The sequence below is a fragment of the Falco naumanni genome, chromosome 4 (assembly GCF_017639655.2).
Source record: "Falco naumanni isolate bFalNau1 chromosome 4, bFalNau1.pat, whole genome shotgun sequence".
Classification (NCBI taxonomy): Eukaryota; Metazoa; Chordata; class Aves; order Falconiformes; family Falconidae; genus Falco; species Falco naumanni.
In genome coordinates, this window is record NC_054057.1 from 112,457,031 (window position 1) to 112,478,479 (window position 21,449).

A 21,449-nucleotide genomic window follows, 5' to 3' on the forward strand; every position below is an offset into this window, starting at 1 on the left:
AACTGCATGGTGACAAAATGCCGAGATCATCCAGATTTTATTGACAAAGAGAAGAAAGAAGACCATGTCCTTCCCTACAAATTGACATTTTTGCTACAGTTTTTGTAACCATTGGCAAAAGAAGAATGGAAGAACCAACTGTGACAGACTTTTCTTTGAACTTACAGATTTCTAATGTAGGAAGAGATATCCAAAAAACTTGCAGTGAACAGTGAAAGCCATTTTTTCATTTCTAGTTTCCCCTGAATGTCAGATTTTCTGTTGCTGCACTTCTGAAAGAATAACAAAGTTCTGTAACTTCCCCCCCCAGTTATCTTATTACTCGGAATAGTGACCACAGATCACAAAGCAATGTCAGCTGTATCTCAGCCCATCTGCAAAGCAAATCTTGCCAGTATTTATCTTCACTGACAAGAGATTTAAATATTCCCTGCAGGCTCCAGACAGTTTGTCTGTGGCCTCTTTATTACAACTGTGAGACCACATTTCATAATCAGAATTTGTTAGTTCAAAGTCTAAAATCACAAGTAACTGAAGATGTAGGTTCTTGCTCAAAAAATGTCAACTTGTTTAGAGTTTTTTGGTCACATACTGTTGACTTCAGTTGTTTTATACTTCTTTTGCCGTTCACCATGACTGATAAGGAATGGGGCGGGGGGATGGGGTTAGTAACTATTCCCTTCCTCAGGTGAAATACAGCATATTTCTTTGGTTTTGAGCTTAGCAGATTTTAAGTAAATCACATTAACAGAAGCGCAGCTTTGTATGTCACATAGATTTAGGCAGTACTCAATAATTTCTGAAGCATTTCACATACCTGAAACATCTGTGCTAAAATTAATTAGTTTCTATAAGCTTCTGGAATAGCAAAGGAGAAAAAAAACAGTGCCAGCAACACTAGCTTACCTTGTGAGGAGGATAAAGCAGCAAATGCAGTTTATGGCATGTTGATATTTAATCTCTCTTCAGTATCTCATCACCCAACATATACAAAGTGGTTTTCCTAATTATTTTCCATCTAGGAGTTACTCACGTGTAAACTTTGAGAACAAAATCCTTCTCTTCTTTTATTTCAGAGATTGACTGAAGTACATCCATGATGCTCAATACTGCACAGCCATAGGGGCGACGATAGTGTAAATGAGGGGGCCCTTTTTTTGAATCATTTAGCAACATGCGACCTAAATTAACAGAAATTTAAGAGGTTAGAGATTCACATGTAGCCATTCTGTCTATTCTATCCTATTATCCCTCTGAGTGTGCATACCTACCGCAAGTTTCAACTACACCTTGCAGTCTTTCCTATACTTCTGTATCGAGTCTGGCTGAGATGGAGTTTATTTTCGCCCCAGCAGCCCTCACGGCACCGTACTTTGCATTGGTAGCTAGAAAAGGGGATGATAACACAGCGGGGTCTGGGCTACTGTCAAGCAGTGCTTGCACAGCGTCAAGGCTGTCTCTCCAACATTCCCCTCTTACCAGCAGGCTGAGGGCGGGCAAGATTTTGGGAGGGGACACAGCCAGGATGGCCGACCCAAACTGACCAAAGGGATATTCCACACCATACAACACCTGCTCAGCAATAAAAGCTAAGAGAAAGGAGATGGGGCATTTGTTATTAATACATCTGTCTTTCGGAGCAATGACGACATGTACTGAAGCCCCACTTCCAGGGAGGTGGCTGGACATCGCCTGCTGGAGGGAAGTAGAGAGTAAAACTTTTGGGTTTGCTTTTTTCCTTGGGTAGGGTCAGGTCTGAGCACTCTGCATCCTTTGGATAGCTCTGTGCAAGCAGCCAGGAGAACCTGGAAAGCAGCAATCGTATGCTGCTGAATGCTGGGCTGCAAGCGTGACAGGTACTGCTGCCAGCCCTCCTTTTGGCACCAGCAGCCAGGCGTGACAGCTCCCCTGCTCCTCTGTTGTACAGGATCTCCCTAAACTTGAGTGGGGGTGCTTGGGAGCACCAAAGACTCCTACAGCAGAAAACAGATCTCTCTCTCTCCCTCTCTCTGTATATTTGTCTAACAGCCTCTGATTTCCTAGATGTGAACAGCCAGGTATACTGATGCCCTGCCCTGTAAACCAGCTATATATCCTCAGTAAAGACACCTCATTTGAAATTTTGGAACATTAACCCAAAAGCTTTTTTATTTCCTCCCTCCTTCTCCTCCAACTGTGGTTTTTAATCAAGTATTTTGTTTCAGACTGAGAAAAAAAAAATTGCTGTTAAACAGTCATCAGCAACTTTGTAACATTGAGCTACATATGGTCTGAATATTAATCCCAGCAGACAGGCATGGTCTATGACTGAGTTTTCTAACTGGTTAAATCGTAATGTCAGTTAATTAAAACATACATTTAAAAATACTGTAAAAACGTTGATAATTATATATATATTAAGCATTAAATCATACTATACCTATTCGAATTACATGGGCAACTATGTACAAATCTCTCTTCATGTCCTTGCTGCTGAGATCCTAAAAGATTTGAAATAATATAGACATTAAGAAAGAACACATTGCATTTCCAAATTAAGTGCCTTCAAACTCCCACGAACAATAATAAGGACTACACAGTATTGGCCTCCATTCATTTAGCTCCTCCATCTTTAAATAGGAGAAAGCAGTATTATTTCTAATTTACAGACAAGAAAAACAAAGTATAGAAGGATTCTATTTGGTTCAAGTGTCCTTCAAAAGGAAAAGTAATTAAGGATTCTGACTCCACTGACTAATGATGCTGTATCAAAAATCTGGCACACATTTTATATGTTCATTTAATCCTTAATTCAAACACGTAGTAAACTTAAACCCCTAAGTTACCTCACGTGCAAACCATTCTGGCTTCCCTCACCCCACTCCCTGACTGCAGGTCCCAACACCTGCCTCTAACCCTGTTCCTTTGGTTCTGCTTTTATTTTTTGGCTTTTGATTTCTCGCTGCGTAGTCTTAGTTTCACAAGATGGCTCTAGAAAAAAAAATTGCAGTGTGACTGTCAGAATTTAGATAAAACTTCAAGTGCGTTTGGACCTAGTCTCCATTTTACGAGTGGATAGGTGCAATTCTGCACAACAAGCAAAAGTCTGAAGACAAAAAAAATGTAGAAGGCTGTATATTTTAATGCTTTTAAATGTGCAGCATCAACCCTGTTTCATATATGTTCATTACATTATGAGAGCAGCACGGCAGCGCCTTGACCATGCACAGCACGTATGGGCTCTATCTGTAAGGGCTGGTGGGAGCCCAGGGCAGCTCGTTCATAGCTGAAGTCCAAAAGCAGCACAGGCTGGTGCAGACCACTGACTGGAGATGCTCCCTGCCCCGTCCTCACCACTGAAACACGGCAGGGCATTAGCAGGGCAGCATGGTAGATGCAAAGGACCACATTCTAATGGTTTAGCGACAGAGATGGTCACTCTTACATTTAGGACATTTGAAACAGTGGTACAGTATTGGAAAACCTAAGAAATAAACTCAGTTTTAAAATAAGGTAGTTGCTTAGCAAAACACAGGACTGTAATATCTCCCAAAAGTTATTTTTATGGCAAGCAACTAGAAACATGGACAAAGAATCTGAAATTCCATGTCACAGAACAGCAGATCAAAACTTTTAAAAACAAGCTTGAAGAACCACCAAAAAATGGGAAAAGGAGAACCTACAGAAGAGTAAAAGGAAAGCTGAAGGTAATGAAGCCTTTTTTGTCTTGAATTATTGACCCTGTAAAGTATTATTGACCCTGACAAATATTTAATAATAAAGAAAAATTAAGAAAATACACATAGAATACTTTTCAATAGTTCATTACCGTGGCATTTTGCATTCACATGTTAGAAGCTGTCTTAACTGCAATTTCCTTGGCATGTTGTATTTTTTCCTGATAACACTATAAACAAAGATCAGCTTCTAAGACATTCCCCCCTCTTTTTGTTTTGGTTGTTGGGTTTTTTTTTTTAATTAGAGGAAAGATCTAAGAACTCTTTCTTCCTAAAAATATTAGCATTCTTCAAGTTTTCCTTATGTTACTAATCTCCAAAACAAGAACACTTTAAATGTACTGTGAGAATATTCAGTCACGTTTCAGACTCTGATGCAAAAAGGGCTGTTTGTGCTCTACCGCAACAGCTGCTGCCTCTTTCTCGGCCCTACTGTGTTACCATGTTATTGTTATGTACTGATTTCTGCCACACAGCCCCCAAATTCTGCCCCCCAAAAAAGGGCATCGCTCCTGTCATTTCTCAGGACAAGTGCAACTGGAAACACAACACGATTAATGTATTCTTCCTAAGAAGGTGGGAGAGAGGAGAAGTGTGCACGCATGCGAAAGAGAAACACCCAAAACGAAGGTTTTAGCTCAGTTACTGTTGTTCACTTCACTCGTCCCCTTACACTGATACAACTGCCATCACTGCACATCTTTCTAAAATGATTTTTTTTTCGTTTGTTTGTATAAAATGTTTTCAACAGAAGGCTTTTGAAAAACAGCTCTAGGGCTTTATATATGACTTTATAAACAACTTGAGATGATGGCTATGTGTGCATGTTTTTTCACTTTTTTTTTCCTTTTTACTTGAATAAAGATGTCCATCCCAGCATTAACAGTCACTTCTAAAACATAGAGTTGTGTGGGGAGAACAACGCTGGTGTATTGGCTGTCTACCACTAAACTTCTTTTGAAAACACAATGCGAAAATCAACTGGAAAAATCTCAGATTCAGACAAGATCTTTTATTTTTCTTTTTCAAAAACCACACAACTAAGTGATATTAAAACCACTGTAAAAGGGAATAATGCAATTTTTATATAAAGAGTGAAGGAAATTTTAAACTGTGGCTATTCAAGTTGTCATTCCTAGTCTGAACCAACTTAGTGTATTCAAAGTTGTATTTTGCTGGAAGCTAAAACATGAACCTTAAGTCACACAGCAAATCTCTTTCCCGTGTGACTTGAGAAACCAAATCTCAAAGACTATGATGGCAATGCACATAAATGCTGAACTTCAGGTTATAATGACACATAGCACAATAAAATCTGGGCATAGTGACTGAGAACTAGGCATAAAGAGGATTTATTCTAAAGGAGAAGATTCGGTCCCTTTCAGATAGCGTTATATTGCTAAATTACAGCAGGCAAGTAATAAATCCACGGCTGTACCTTCTTACTCCATTTAAAAGGAGCACTGTATTTCCCTGGGCAGCATATGCAGAAAGTTGCAAATATGCTGTTTGGTATGCTTACCAGCGAGCAGATCATGTCTCTCTGAAGCCAAAGAATTAAGCTATATAAATCTTCCTTAGCATTTTCTCTTCAAGTCTTATTTTGCTGCTGCATGAATAAGGGAACATACTTTCTAGGCTTTCTTCATCACCTAACGTACCAGTGTGGCATATGGTAGGCTTTATCTTGCATGCCTTGGAGGAATCGAAGTTCCATGATAAGAAGGGATTTGACATAGTTTTAATCTCAGTAGTGCCTGACAAAAAGTTCAAAAAGCAAAAAAACTTGGAGGTAGTGCTTAATACTCCAGAAAGTAATAAAATTTTGAAAATTTCTATGATTTCACAGGGGGAATTTTATTATACTACCGGATTACTGGTTCTAATTAACAGCAATTTAGAGAACGACTTTTTCAAAGGGCAACTGTCAGAATATCAGAAAACGGTAGGGCATGAACATATTGATGGGTTCACACTTTAGTTGCTTTTCAATTTCACAAAAACTATACTGTGTCACAGTCAAAGGACAAAAAATGTGGGCCCAGATGGCCTCATATTTCATTTTGTACAGCAGAGACTTTTTACAAGACATGAAATTCTTACTACGACATGGACTAAACAACCAAACCTCCAGCCCCCATGAGGAAGTTTTCAGATAGCTTCTTTGCAAAGAATCCATGCACATGACTCAGGACCCAGAAGAGGACAAACTCTATTTATTATTTGCTTGCATGCAATGTAAGGAAATCAATTTCCAGAAAGGTGTTCTTGGGGCTGCGTCCTCAGGGGGTTTATTTCCCACATCCTTCTGAGCTTCTTAAATGATACTGGTTGATAAACAAAATAATTTCATAATAATTCTAATTGCATGGCTTTTTAGAAAATCACCCTTAATTTTTTTCCCCCATACTGAGCATGGAAAAGACTTACTCCATAATAATTGTTTTTCTTTACAATGTTGGTTTCTATAAAGGTCTAACTGTATGTTACAGAAACCAAATACCAACACCCCCAGAACAGTGGAATCAAGGATACCTGACTGCCAGTAATTAGCTGTTTAAACAGCTTTACCGAATTCAGTTGCTGACCCCACAGGCCACAGAGAGTAAGGTATTAAGCAAAAACCAGCAAGCTTATACTGTGTAATTACGTTTTAATTCAGACACAGGAATGTTTCTGAAGTGTGCATAGACTGAGGTTTGCTTGAGTGAGCTCTGATCTTCAGAGGATGCAGGTTCCTACCTTTGGCGTGATATGACAGTGGATCTAAAATGAAAACCTAGGTAATTTTGATATCTAACACATGGAGACAGCTAAACCCCTAAAAGCTACAGAGTGAAAAGACAGGGATACTTTGAATTAAGATACAGGGCTTCTTGCCTCTGGGAAAGATTAGAGTTTTAGAAAGATACGGCAGGGTGGTGGGGGAGGGCAAGGACACGAATAAATAGATTTAAAGTCAAGACTAATACAAACTTGGGAAGAAACCTGAAAATCAGAGAACTATTTTATTTTTGAAGCATTCCATAACCAAGAAATTATGATAGAACCATTGCAGATAAAATGGTTATTCAAAACCCTATTATTTGTTGCTCCTTTGCTACATACTTTGGAAAGTTCTTTGAATTCATTGGTGAAAAATATTCTATCAGAAGTGTACAATTTTTTGCACAGATTATTTTCCTGTTACCATAATTCCTGTTATGTAGAGCATACATTCTGCCAGAAAGAGGGAGAGACCGTAAGTCTAAGCACCTCAGAGAGCCGATAGTGCAGCAGCTTTGGTATTTTTGTATAGTTAAATGGAAAGGGGGCTTGGGAGTGATCTCTGGTCAGGATAGGTGCGACAGAGCAGCACACGCCTGCAGCACTTGGGGCTGGCCTCTTCTAGACTAGGCTGGCCTCGTTCATAATATGCAGCAAGTCTCTTCTGGAACTATGTTATGCCCCTGGCCATAGCATATCACTGCTCTTTTTGTTTTTTTGAAAGTGTTTTGCAGGTCACTGGAGCTAAATTGTTTCATGCTGCACAACAGGGTGTAAAACAGGACAGTTGTTACAGGACCCTAAGTAGTGTGGCATTGGTGGGGGCGGGGAAGTTTGCTGGTGAAAATCTTTTTAAGAATTATGAACCTCAGAGGCCAGAAGGTGCCAAACTTGATACAAACCAGTCTGTGCTGCCTTTTGGGAATAATCCATAGAGCAATTACTAATTCTACACTCAACCTTTTTGCGTGATCCAGACACCAGCGCTGACAAGTGCCCCCAGCCACCTTTCTCTTAAAAGAGAAATACACTTGCTTTTGAGTTATCAACAGTGGAGTCATCAGTGCCAACAGCAATACTAAGACACCGTTACCTCTACTGATGTTTTATCAGCTGGCAGCACTTCACTGACAGTACCAAACCCAAAACTGCTACTGATGTCAGCATCAATGTCTACGCTATTTTTGGATTGAACTGTATCTTTTATATCCAGATAGAGGCAGAACTGAGCATCCTTAAATCTGGATATATATGCTCTGTTCCTTAAGAGGAGAAATTCATCTCTCTTCTTACAGGAGAAAAGGGAATGGTGGTGGGCACCATGCCTGTTTCAGTGTCCAGCCCTACTTGGCCTTCAAGGGTTTCTTTGCCAGAACTGAAGCTTGTACCAAAGCTGTCTGCCATCTTTTTTATTCACTGGAGGTAAAAATACTTCTGTCAAAGAGCTTCCAGCATGTGCAATAGCTAAAGGTGAGTCACGATGGAAGGTGTTTATCACACTTGGGATCTGAAATTCCTTACAGTTATTCTGTGATGAGCTGTTAAGTTTCACTGCCTCTAGATTTCCATATTCTTTCTGAGAGAAGTGGCAGATAAAATTATGGTCTGACACATGATTCTGAGGCAATTTTTTACAGAACTTAAGACCAGTGCAGAATGGATATTAAAGCCCGAGTGTTTTGAAACTCCTATTTTGGCATAACCTAAACTATGAAACAAGATGGCACCTAGGTGAGAGGTGAGTCTGAAGAACTAAAAGGAAGTAAATCTTAGTTGGCTATTTCACACCCAACTGAGGTATCATCTGGTAGGAGCCAGATGGGTACTACTTATCCTGTCTTTCTGGCACAGATGGTTAAAAATAGCTGGTACAGTTGGTCATATCTGCTCTGCATCAGGATGGGGTAGGTATTTGCACAGACCTGCCACAGCAGCTTAGGAAGTCACAGTGTTTCCTTTACTACAACCAACTCTGCAGCTTAGCTTGCCTGCTGCTTCTGCAGCACATCCCGGTCTTTCTGCTCCGTCACACCCCGTGTTGCTGGCCTGGGAGGCTGCACCATATGCCTGGAGAGGCAACACAGACTCTAGAATGGGCCATGGCAAAAATCCATTTGGAGAATTTTCTGTTCTGCTCTCTGTGTGTTGTAGTTGTTTGTCTAACTTTGATTCTGAAAAAAGTGCCTTGCTTTATGTTCAGGCCAACACAGCTTTTTCCTGTGCCCTGTTTATCTAAGGGCATAGTACATGCAATAAAAATATTCAAAATTTCAAACTATAAGCAGGAACAAATGCATTTAAAAGGAAGTACTTCAGAATATTTACTTAACCATAAAAATTATTTAGAAGTATGTCCATTTGCTTATGTTAACATTTAGTTATAAACATAAAACTTAGAAACAGCTTTCTTTCTACTCAACACATTGGAAAGGAAGAATGAGGGTTTTTCCCCTCAGAGTGATCACATCTAAAATCATACTGCTGTAACGGAAGGAGAAAGGGAATGGACACGTACCGTGAAAAGCGCACACATTCGGTCTATCTTCTCCGGATTCCTGGGGCCTCCGTTCTTGTTTAACCTCACCATAAACCTCTCACTGAAAAGCAAACAATGTTAAAAACAATAAATACGAGTTTCAGGTACATACTTCAAAATGAAAATACAGGTAGATATGTTTGGGGGTTTTAAAAGATGCGCTAGGTATTATAATTTTTTTTTAATTCTGGAAGCATATGAAACAATATTCACTGATCTACATACAGTTACATGAAATCACATAGAAGACTTTTAATAGCAAGTAGCCTACATGTGAGAACATGTGTTGATGCATATTCATGATGCAACAGCATTCAAAATAATGTGACTATATGAAGCACAGGATTCGAACACATTACAACTAACCACTTCAGGCAAAGCTCACGCGCAGTTGCTGATGTGCACAGTGCCTTTTGGTAAAACTGAGTTCATTAAAATCCACTCAAAACTAAAAGTAACAAGAATACCAATTAAGCAATCTCCTTCAACATATACTATCCATAGAAGTAGTACACCAATTCAAACACATTAAAATTCAATTGGTAGAACTGCTTATCAATCAAATTAAACAGTCCTTTTATCAGCAAACCCAGCATGTATGGCCAGACTGAAAATAAATAATCCTTACTATGGATGGTAAGCCATGCACATTGATACTATTTCTTAAGACAGACAGAGAATTTATGTCTACAAATAAATCAGATGAATAATTTATTCACTAGATGTGCGACAACACACTAAGTATTGACCAGTATTTTCTTCCTACAGATTCATAGAAATAAAGCAAGAACACATCATTAAATCTCCTATTTACATTTCCATTATATCACAGATCCTTTCAATTTTATCCAGTATGACTGTATCAACTCCAGTAACCTTTGACTAAAAAACATCTTCCAGCATATTATTCACTGCTGGTATGAAAAATATAAATATGTAGAGTACACACTACTCCTGTTGGTAGCTTGCTTCAAAAGGCTATTCACCCCTCCTGCTAAACCCCATGGGTTAACATCAGCTTGGAGATGTTTGGGTTTGGTGCTTAGCCACTGCTTTTTGTTACACTCTCTTCTGTATGTTAAAGAGCCCTTTAGAAAAGTTAATTTCTTACAGCTAGTGATATCAGTCATTAATTACATTACGTAATCAAGCACCTCTCCAGACAAGTAAGGAATTTAACACTGTTAAGAAATTCAAGAAAAAGTGTTGGAAGCATTTTATAGAACTTACCCATAGTGCAATTTTTCAACACAATTTCATGAACAGATCTAAAAGTCTAGGTTTGTAACAGTCCACTACTGGTACCACCTATGCCATGAATACAAATACACACATCTTATGAAATCAAGTCCCTCCTAATCCTAATTTATCAAACATCACATATGAGCCTTTTTACTACAGCATTTTGCTTGTGAGTTCATTTGAATCGACCTGTCCATTACAAATACTGATAGATTTTCAGAATTGCCACTTTTGCGGGAATGGTCCCTAATTCTGTAAGCATGACTCATACATCTTGTTATACACCTTTGCACATTTATTTGTTTAAGTTTTTCTTGCTAAGCCATCTAGATGCTTTCTGGCTGTTTTACTCTTCCTGTTACTCACTATTACTCCAATCTCCATGCATCCCACAACCTCATTCAGCAATAATTTTTAAATCATTTGTAGCAGATGCTTATAACCTTGGAGATTGCTAACACACCCCAAAGAAACCCACAAGACACTGGTATTTGATGATTCTTCACCTACAACTACTTTCCAAGATGTCAATGAATAAATTAATGTCTTAGCAAATGCTTTAATGATATGGTATAATCTAATCTTTTAGTAAGAATTTTATGACGTAGTAAGTGGGTGGAGTGCAGTACAATACTACAACTACAGTACATTACAGGAAGTTACAACAATACTACGTCTTCATAGTTACTTCTACCTAATACATAAATCACAAAAAATGAAGTCAGAATTTTCAAAATAAGACCTATATTCAATAAAACCACATTAACTACATTCTTAACCTTTACCATTAACTCCGTCCTGTGCCCATTATTTTGTTGGTAACTAGCTAAAGGTTGTGCAAACACATAAGCAGCAAGAAACCCAAGCAGGATGGCCAAAGTGGTTGCTTCTCCCAGCTGTTTGCCTGAGTTATTTGTTGCTCCTGCAAACGGGTCACACAAAGAGGCCCTCCAGCACTACCTGAGCGATTACATTTATCTAAATATTAAGATAAACTGAAATAGGCGTTAAGTTTAGTGGCAGTTGCAGTTGCTGGCATTCAGCTCTCCCTACTCAATGGACTTCAGAAGAGGAGCAGGCAGGACAGTTACAGTGGTGCCCACAGGTAAGCTCTGGTTAAAACAGGGAATAAACCGGAAGATAACTTTTATACTATCAAGTTCCAAACAGGAACTTTATATCACAAACATGCTTTATATCACTAAAAGTATGTAGTAATTCAAAGAGATATTAACTCATGGCCATGTTCTTTCCATGCTGCAGCAATAAACATCAATATTTCCAATGCCTTCAAAAACACTGCTCAGGGAGAATCTAATTTTAACAAATCCATTTAATTTTAATCCTTGAACCAGTTTAACTGTAAAACCTTTCATTTAGAAAGATTAGGTCATAACATACACTTTGTTTCTGGTACAAGTATAATTTGTAAAACATGTCTCCTTCCATAAAGAAAAGTAAATTTCCTTAAAGAAAATAAAAAATTGTCATGACCTACAGAGCTACAGAATTTAAAATTGAACTTGAAACAATGATAATTAAATGATTATAGATTATTTGTTAAATGTAACTTTGCCAACACTCGCTACTAGTACACTGAAAAATAATTACTGTGCCTTATGCATATTAACCATGCCCTATTTTTAAGGCTAAGAGCATAAAATGGATCAGTACTACACCAACAAAATCTCTGGCAAAGTGTTCTTTCGCTTCTGCTGCTGGGACTATAATCTGGCCACCAAACAGGGGTGCAACAGCTGAACACAAAGCTAACACATGCAGCCTAAGACAAGGAGGAAACAAGACAGCAATCAGCCTGCCAGTTGAAGATTACGAGCAATATAAATCATGCCTGCAGGGAAAAATGTAGTCACTGGTGAAGATGTCCATCCAAAACCACAGTGTAAATCAAAGCTGGCTCACTCATATTTGATTGCAAATCCCTGGAAGTTGCTATACCCTATACAATAAACACCTGGAGTATCTTCACTTTCATTGCAGTGGTCAGATCAAGGCTGATTCTCTTAATTCGGAGGATGACTGATGTTTTGAAGGGAAAACAAACCAGTAGCAGAGCACCACACCAAGCCCTTCTGTGAGATGAAGAATTATTTACAGAAAAGGAGAAGATAAATTTGGAAGTGTACTGCTGACTAAGAGTATTTTCAAATTCTGGGATAAAAATACAGGAACTGTATACTACCATCCAATATTATAGAAGCAGAAGATGCTGGTCCACAGCTAAAGATAAATGGAGTTGATAGTCAAAATAGACAGGTCATAACCATGGCCCTCCATATGAAAGGTCTGCCTTACCCTACAGTCCCGTCTCCAGCAACGTCCAGCAGTGGATAATTAGGGAAAAAAATAGAAGATTGAAGAAAGCATGTGGTAATGCTCTGCTGTTGTGTACTATCAGCTTACACCAAAGTGAAGCTCAAGAAGAGCAGTGATACCGTTGAGTTTAATAGTCCTGGATATACTGAACCCAGGAAAATATTCAGGCTGCTACGCTTAAAAGATTCTGACCAGCCATTTACAGACTTACTATTAGAGAATGAACTCTACAGTAATATACGATATACATATGTGCTACACAAATGCACATATATATGCATTATATAACATAAGAATCTAAGAATTAAAACTCATTAAATAGACGTTCTTCAAGAAATAATTTTAATTGCTCTTTTACCTCCACTGATCTCAGTAATAATGTTCCATACTATATTTTAAACCTCCACTAAGTGTTAATTTTTGAACTTCCAACATAGGTTTTCTTTGAGAAGTTATTTCAGCACTAATGAGCACTTCATTTTCACAGCTGAAGCTGAATACAATACTGTCTGCCATAGGATCCTGCGCAGGCTGCCCCTCCGACAATGGCAGAGAAGGGACTGTCAAGTCTTTCAGCTGAGGTGTCTATTTATACTTGATTCATTACCAGAAGTTGCATTGCTTAGTCTGCTTTCAAAACATCCAAAGAGAGATATTCTGCCGCCTCATTTGATTGCCTCTTGCAAGGTTTTGCTCCATTAACAAAGGGAAATCGTTTAAAATTTGCAATTCACCTTTTTTTTTTTTTTTTTTTTTTTTTTTGTTACAGCCACTGAGAAAACCTGGTTCTTGTCCCCATACTCCAATGCTCTGCAAAAAATGATCCAGACCAGCATCTTTTTCACCTGGCTATTCATCAGTTGTCCCCTTATTCCAGCACCACCTCAATAACCACCTTTAAATTAATACCTTAAATTTCTTATCCTCCCTTGAGTCCTCTTGAACTTGTGTCACTAAATAATTAAGGAGACTTTGAGGCAACCGCAGCATGTGAGAACTGCGGAACACGAAGAGGCATTCTGTCAAAGGACAGACCAACACGACAACGAGGACGAAAAGACGGCAGTGCTAACAGGCAGTCTTAAAAGACTAAGCCACCTCAGGTTCTCCCACCTTTCCTTGCAGGTCATTTCTCATCTCCAAAATGTCTCTAATCTTTGGTATTACTTTTCAAGAACAGTTTACAGAAACTAGCCTAAATACTCCCCTGAGGTCTCACTAGTGCTGATAATTTTAGTATGTCCTGGAATGGGACTTGAACTTTTTTACACTGTTGACCCATATGATGAAATATGCTCCCCATTTTACAACTGCAGATTTATTCCTATGTCAAAACAAACCAGGAAGAATAACCTTGTTTTCAGTGATCTGAAGACCCACTGCCTTCAGCTATTATTACAGATCTTTTTCTAGACAGATACACACATTTACAGTCAAGAAATATAATGGGAATTCAGTCACTTAATTTCTTATTTTGGGAGCTGCTTCCTTTGAAGGAGTTCAGTCTTCTCTATGTCTATTCCTCAAGCTTATCTTCTGCACAAAGACAAGAGCATGCACAGCACTTGGACAACAGTAAGGCACAGTTTAGTAAGACCAAAATACCAAATCTGAATAAACTCCATATGGAATTAATTGCCTGTGTTTGTGTGCTTTAAGCATTATTCTTATTACAATTGAATATGCTCTGTTTTCTTGAAGAAAACAGATAGACAATAGTCTGTTAAGAAAAACTTCAAATACATCATAAGGAAAACTTAAAAACTCAGCAGTTACAACTGTCAAATGAGCGGTGGAAATGAAGTATGGGGAGGTACTGAGCATTTGATACAATCTGACTGTTTGATCAAACTACTATCAAAAAAATAAATCAATTCATTTTCAGCTATTCTGAAAATACACCAAAACCAGTTCTCTCTTGCATAAAACCAGAGATAAGAAACGCACCAAAACAGATAAAAGAATTAACATTTTACCTCGTTGAGTTCAGTCCTAAGATGTGCCACACCAGTAGCAATACTTTAAACAAAACTTTACTTATTCCTCTTGCTCCTACATGCTATAAGCAGTCTTCAATTACTCTAACTGCAAGATCTCCTCCTGTGCTAACTCACATCATAGTGAAACCACCTCTTGTGCAGCAATAAGTTAGGTTTTACAATCACTTGCATCATTATTAATTGCTAAAGCCACTCAAATATAAGAAACATTGCTCTGATAAGCAAAATCAAATAGGTTCTTGTTCTTTTACTTGAAAAGAAGAAAAATGAAAGGAGCATAGTGTCTCACTTCTTGGCTTCCTTTAACTGTCTGAAAAGCAGGACCATACTGAACTGGCATCTGTTTCTGCAAAAAGGAAGGAAGCAATCAATGGTTTGGGACATTACATTTTCAGCATGAAGGAAGGGGCAAACAGGGACAAAATTTACTGTTGGGTGAGCAGGAGTGGCATTATGCCTGCGGGGAGGTTTTGTTGTTGAGGTTATTTGTTTGTGGGGCTTTTTGCATAACGTGAAGATGACAACAAAAGCCCTGGCAAAGCGCTTGGAATTAATTAGTAAGCTCCCTTGTACTAACCCATTGGTGGGTTTAGTGTGGGGTTGCGAGGCAAAAATTCTGACTGCCTATCAGTTTATGAATGTAGGTACAACATTAATAGATGCACAGTGCCAGAGCAATGGTAGTCTGTAGAGAGTCTGCAGATCCATTTTTGGATTTAATTAAAAACTGATGATAAAAGAACATGGATTTTAAAAAGATATAAAAATCTTTAGCAATGTATAGGAGATTAATTTTCTGAAGCAGAAATGGCAACACATTAGGGCATCAATCCACTTAAGCATAAACCTCACATCTTGTACCTTTCCCTTGCCTTAAATAACACTTTGGTAGCCATTTCTCCCAGAAACAAATGTCTCTTCACCCTTTCCATTTCAATATGCCACTAAAAGGGAAAAGGTGCAAATCTGTTCCCTCATTTTTCTTATTTTCCTCAGTCCTTCTTATCGCCAGAGAACAACTAGGGCAACACTGAAAAACCTCAAGATTTTTACAAACAGCTCAGTCCTTTCTCAAAAGCTGTATCTAACTGGGTTTTCTGAAACTAGCATTTGAATGATCCCTTCTAAGAATAATTGTTAGTTTTAAAATATATAATGGTCCCATGACATCTGTACCTGTGCATAGGGAAAAGGGTCATACAGTCGTGAAGAAGGTCATATAACTTGTATTTTAGTCCTTGACCTTCTCTCAGTGTCTCCCTAGGTTTCTTTCTTACTTTCTAGTATCATGTAAATACCTACCTGCATACGAAATAGGAACAAAAATCTGAAGGTGCCGTCACAGACGCCAGCAGGAATAAGCTACATACAAAGACCTGCCTAACCAGCACAGTTCACCTCCTTCCATTGTACTCAGCGCTACCATTTAAGAAATGGTGATAAGCATGCTATTATTTAATGTCTCACACACACGAAATAAAGTCCCTTCTATTCTCTTTTTTAATGAATTCTATTATGACAATAATTCTGACAATCATTCTAGAATAAAATTTGAGTTGGCATATGAGTATCATAAGTATTTTAAATGTTAAGGTAAAAGCACCGTTTCTTGTCCCAGATAAATCCTGAGAATAAATTCTATGCACTGCAAGCCCTGGTCATCCAGGATAGACCTCAGGATGATCTAGCCATTCTCGATGACAACAGAAACCTTGCCAACATTTGCCTTCAAAATACAGCATTCTTGCTGTGCACATCACAATTTGGGCAGTTTGCTTCATCAGTGCTATGAAATACTGCATTCTTTCTACCACTGTGTGCACAAGCTCTACAAGGACAGTATGTTGACCAGGTGAATGGAATTACATTAGGAATTAACTGGTATACGACCAAAATATTTTCTTAAAGCTGCAAAAAAAGATGCTTGTTTCAAAACATTCATGAATTAGCAGAGAAACACCATGAAAGAGATTCCTGGGGTTTGGTGGGGGTGGGAGAGGGAGCGAGAACTGAACGACAGTCTCTAAACCTTACAGTTTGGACATGCCAATATTGACATGAAGTAACTTGTGAAACTCTTCTCTGTACCAGAGAGGAATTACACTGAACCAGCCCAACAGAAGTTTTACAGACCAATGCAGCAGCATTAGCTAGTTTTTAAGGAAAGCAGTTACTGCTCTCCATTGCCTATGTGGTGGCAGAGACAACCCCAGATGTATTGCCCTGGCTTTCCACTTGTGCTGTATCCTGCAATGATAACACCACCAGACTTCTCATATTTGCTTGTACAACTTTACTTAAGATTAAAGAAAAGACCAGAATTTCCTTCTCATTTGCCAAATTCATCAAAACGTTTCTCATGTTTGGGCAAAAACGTTACTATGCTCAGTGATCAAAACGGTCACTACAGGACAGCATCGCATGTCGATGCTTTTGAGAACACCCTGTAGAAACTTTCCAAAAAGGAAACAAGTTTCACATCAGGACTTCTGAACTTTTATTTCAACCAGATGGTCCCATATTCATGAAGAAAGCATGCATTAGACCAACATATCAGTCACTTCCCATTGTCATAAATAGTGGATTGATTTTTCTCTTGAAAGATGATGTAAGCAGTAAGAGAAAGGATTTCCAATGAAGTACAACTATTCATGACCCCTATGTAAGTATGTGAAGAAATGGAAAGTGAAGTTATGACCAAACGGTAAATTATTTTTGCTCTTCCCAAGAGCTAAGTCCCTTATAAATACTAATTTGTGGAAAGATCACAAAAACTTAACATAGTTCCATTTTTGCAAAAGCACCTCAGAATGCATCTACATGTTGCCATTGTACTTAAAAAGGGAGAACTCTTGGGATGATTAAACCATTTGTTTTGCAGTCCATTTAGGAGTATCCTCTGTAAAAAGCTTTTCAAATTTATTTTCTGTTACTCATGTTTATCTTTTGGAGTTGCTAATTTTGGCTTATCCTATTGGAAAAAAAAATCTAAAGTCCTTACAGCTACTGTAAGACTGACCTAATAACCAAATCTCCTAGTGCTCCACAGAATGAGTCTTCAGTTCTCAGTCTACGCGTGAGAGTAAGTCAAGGTATATGTACAGAATGATACAATGTGTGTGAAGAACTCAATTCCCATTTATAATGTAAACCAACAGCACATACTAGAGCCCATGGCCCAGCCGTATTTGAGCAATCCATCATCAATAGCAGTCACTCCCGAGCCCCTGAGACAGAAAGATCACCTCCTCTGAACTTTCAGTTTGCATACTGTCTGAACAAATGATTCATGGACTATTTAAAATCTTCCTTCTCAGACAAGTGCTCATGCTGTATGTTTGGTTTTCCCCCCCCCCCCCCTTTTTTTTTTTTTGGGGGGGGGGGGGCGGGGGGGGCGGGAAGAGGGGAGTTCTTTCATGAGCTGCCTCATGCAGCAGGTCTGCAATAACCCCAGCTTCAAAAACAAGTGAAGAAAAGATCACCACTTTGGCTTATAGAGTGTATTTTATAAAGGCATCTTAGAGAAAAGAACACCAAATCTGTGAGTGAAATGAATCTGGCTCTGAGAAAACGCCTCCAAGCAACGCAGTTTGCTTCCCAGCAAATTCAGGCTTAATGCTCATGAATTATTAAATTACCACATTGGCTAGAAGCCCTGGGGGAGGATTACAGAGCTTACAGTAGGCCTGTTACTGCAAACACTGGGTTTCCATAGAAACAGAAAATAGTGAAAATAACTACCTGTCATTTTTCACTACCACATTCAAGCAAAACCAACCACAATGTTAAAAATGTTATTAAAGCTTGCAGCAGAAATGCAGCTAAGCACTGATCACACTCTCCTTGGGTTCTCATGAGTCTGCCACACTTCAACATTCAACGCCCTCATTAGTATTTTTTTATTATTTACATCGTGAAGGGTACATACTTGTGTTCCTGAAAGGAATCCTCTCCATTAGCTAGAAAAAGTTTCTATTTCCAGAAAAAGAGACTTTGGTTATGCAGTATGATTCCTCAGTCCCTGCCAGTGATCATGTTTTTAACTAACGAAAGGAAAGCCAGCCCAGCCCTGCCAGGTGGTAGGTGTGAAATGCTTTCACCGTAACTGTAGGGAAGACTTCAAATTTTGGATTACACCTATTTTATAGAATGCGCATTTTATCACCATCTCTAACGTGGGAGAAGCTAATGGCTCTGAGATCTAAGACAGCAATAGCCTCTTTTAATTCTTGCTCTACAAACCACATATCCCTGTTACTGGCTTTGCACATGACAGAGTCATGTCAGCCAGAGACACAAAATTACGTTTTGACAGTGAATTTTGCAGCAGAAAGAGCTCAAGTATGAAAAGTAGTATTCATTACACTGGGCCTTCCTACAGACAGAAAATTAATTGTAATTGCTTTCTCTGAGCTATGTAGCTAACCTGAACATTTGAGTAACGTGTATTTGCACCCAGCCAGTCGAGACAGCAAAATTGCTTCTAGTTGCATGTGCACATGACACATTTTTGTTCTTTCTGAGCAAGAAAAAGGAAGAATTTCAAATACCTGCAACTCATTGATTTCTTCCTGTTAATAACTAAAATAATTTAAATGCCCCTGTAGAAAAACCTGTATCCCTGCCTTTTGATATGTGATCTCCAATCTGAAAAAAAAATGTTTTGGGAAAGAGGGGGGTTGTGGTAGGAAAGGTAAGATGGATTTTTGTAAAAGCTCCTGTTTTATAATAGCTTCAATATTAGGAATTTTATAGGAAAGAATTAATATCTCTAGTAACACCACCTACCTCTCTACAGCAACTTTCATATACAAACCCAGAGATTAATACTTTATTTAAAAAATGTAATATTAACAGGAAAGGGGATAAATAGGAAAACCAAGCAAATGCAGATTTGGGAGAGATAGCTAGGGAATGAAAGTTAGCTGAAGCAACTGGCAGAGAAAACCAAAAGGCATTACTCCTCCTTCACCCTTTCACCCTTTTTAAAAAAATCTACAAAATCAAAAAAATCCCTTATAAAATATTCCGTAGGTTTTATCTGTCTCCAGTGACGATCAAACTTGTATTTTCTTATGTTTTATATTATGTATTATATCAGTTACACATTATAATTATGTTTTATATATATATATATATACACAGTTATGTATGAGATCAGGGAAGGCTCTTTGTCCCCTGCCCTATGTGGCAGCAGACTTAAGAGACCCACGTATTTTCCATGTTAACTAGAGTGACCAGAACAAGGGCCATGGCTGTGGATAGCAATATTCCTTAATGTTTGCTTTCTGGATGATGTTTTTTAAGGAAGTTCACCCTGAGCAGCATGAAGACATCCTCCTTGTTACTAATGCTATGAATTATCTATTACACAAAAATCAGAAAAATACTTTCCTTGAAATACAAAAAATACAATAAACTGAACTACAGGAGGAACTGATGAGGATTAGCTAACCCAACAGATCAGATTGCTAGAAAAGAGGTAAAAATTAGAAAGATGGATTGTTTCGTGACTAAGCAGAAGAAAACCCTTATTAGTTGGTAAACCTAATCCCTAGGAAAATTCTCTGAATATTAAAGAAATAATTCTGAATGATATAAAGTTATTTTTTCCCAGCAGACAAATCATTATACTGACAGTGAACGAGATAACTTTTCTATTTTAAAATAACTACGAGAAGGCTGCTATTAAAAACTAACAAATGGAAAGCTTAGCATGTAATTGCACAATAAAAGTAAAATATAATTTTCTGCTTCCTAACATAGCAACTAGCAATAGTAGAACATGATAATATTTTAAAGCATTTAACAGGGGATAAATACACACACATTGCCACAGCACTCCCAGAGCTATTACCAAAAGAGAGAAGCAATGTAGAACAAGGGAACATAAAGTCAGTTCTGCACTCTGGAAAAGAATGCAGGCAGACTTTTTTGCCACAGCTTTTAATGTGATTCTTTCCACATTAACTACATTTCTTTCTCAGCTATTCAATTTCTACCATACTAATCTACCCAGTGATCCTGTCTTCCCTTCTTCTGACCTTATTAATGCCTATCTTCCTGTTTATTCTTCACCTGTCTGTATCTCTCCAACCCCTTTGCCAGTCTGAACTACTAAGCCTCCCTCTACCCAAGCAGCATCTGATTTCTAAAACATGTACAGTGTCTACAGCTCTGCTGTGCAGCATGTAGAATTGCCCCCATTAAGCATGCTGATCCTACACATCAGAGCTCTGAGAGCCCCAAATCCCTAATCAGATAGAACTTGTGGAAAATTTGCTACTGCTTTTTCATAAGTTTGCTCAGAGTTTAAAATGAAAGTTCCAGACTATAGCAATTGTCTACATTAGGAAGTGTTGCAAAAAAATTATTCAAGAAGATATATGTAAACGCGATGTAATTTTAGCTACACTGTTCTTGCTAACACTTTTGAGCAGCTGATACACATTCCTATTGACAGTTTAAAAGTCAAGAAAATATGACTAGATGATGACGAGAACCACGGAGCTAACTGTCATCAATAAATACACAAAGAGATGGAGGATTCCTGTCAAATTCATCGAATTCAGCAACCTGGTATACAGATTTGTATTCTGACATCTGAATTAGGAATACTGTGTCGGAGAAAACTCCTACTACAGAAAAAGTGAAAATCAATTCCTGTACAAATTCATCATTGCTAAATCCAGTGTTCCAAAGTGGTGCATTTTATTCTAGTCTACCTAAACACTGTCACAGACATTTTGGCTTTACAGCCTCCCCAGAAAAGGCAGTATCGTGACCTCTGTCAATTCAATAACACCTATGAGAAGTAATGGAAATTTAGAGATAGTAAAATAGGACAAGACT

General features: G+C 38.3%; 1 protein-coding gene across 12 annotated transcripts in view; it reads right to left on the reverse strand.

The window, feature by feature from the left end:
• DOCK3 (dedicator of cytokinesis 3) overlaps window positions 1-21,449 on the reverse strand; it is a 224,660-nt gene that overhangs the window by 99,190 nt on the left and 104,021 nt on the right. For all 12 annotated transcript variants that reach the window (XM_040590724.1, XM_040590720.1, XM_040590726.1 and 9 more), the window contains exons 10-12: window positions 8,998-9,079; window positions 2,420-2,480; window positions 1,034-1,181 (exon numbers count right to left, since the gene is read on the reverse strand). In XM_040590724.1, the coding sequence (XP_040446658.1) occupies window positions 1,034-1,181; window positions 2,420-2,480; window positions 8,998-9,079 (291 nt within the window). The remainder of the gene's footprint in view (window positions 1-1,033; window positions 1,182-2,419; window positions 2,481-8,997; window positions 9,080-21,449) is intronic.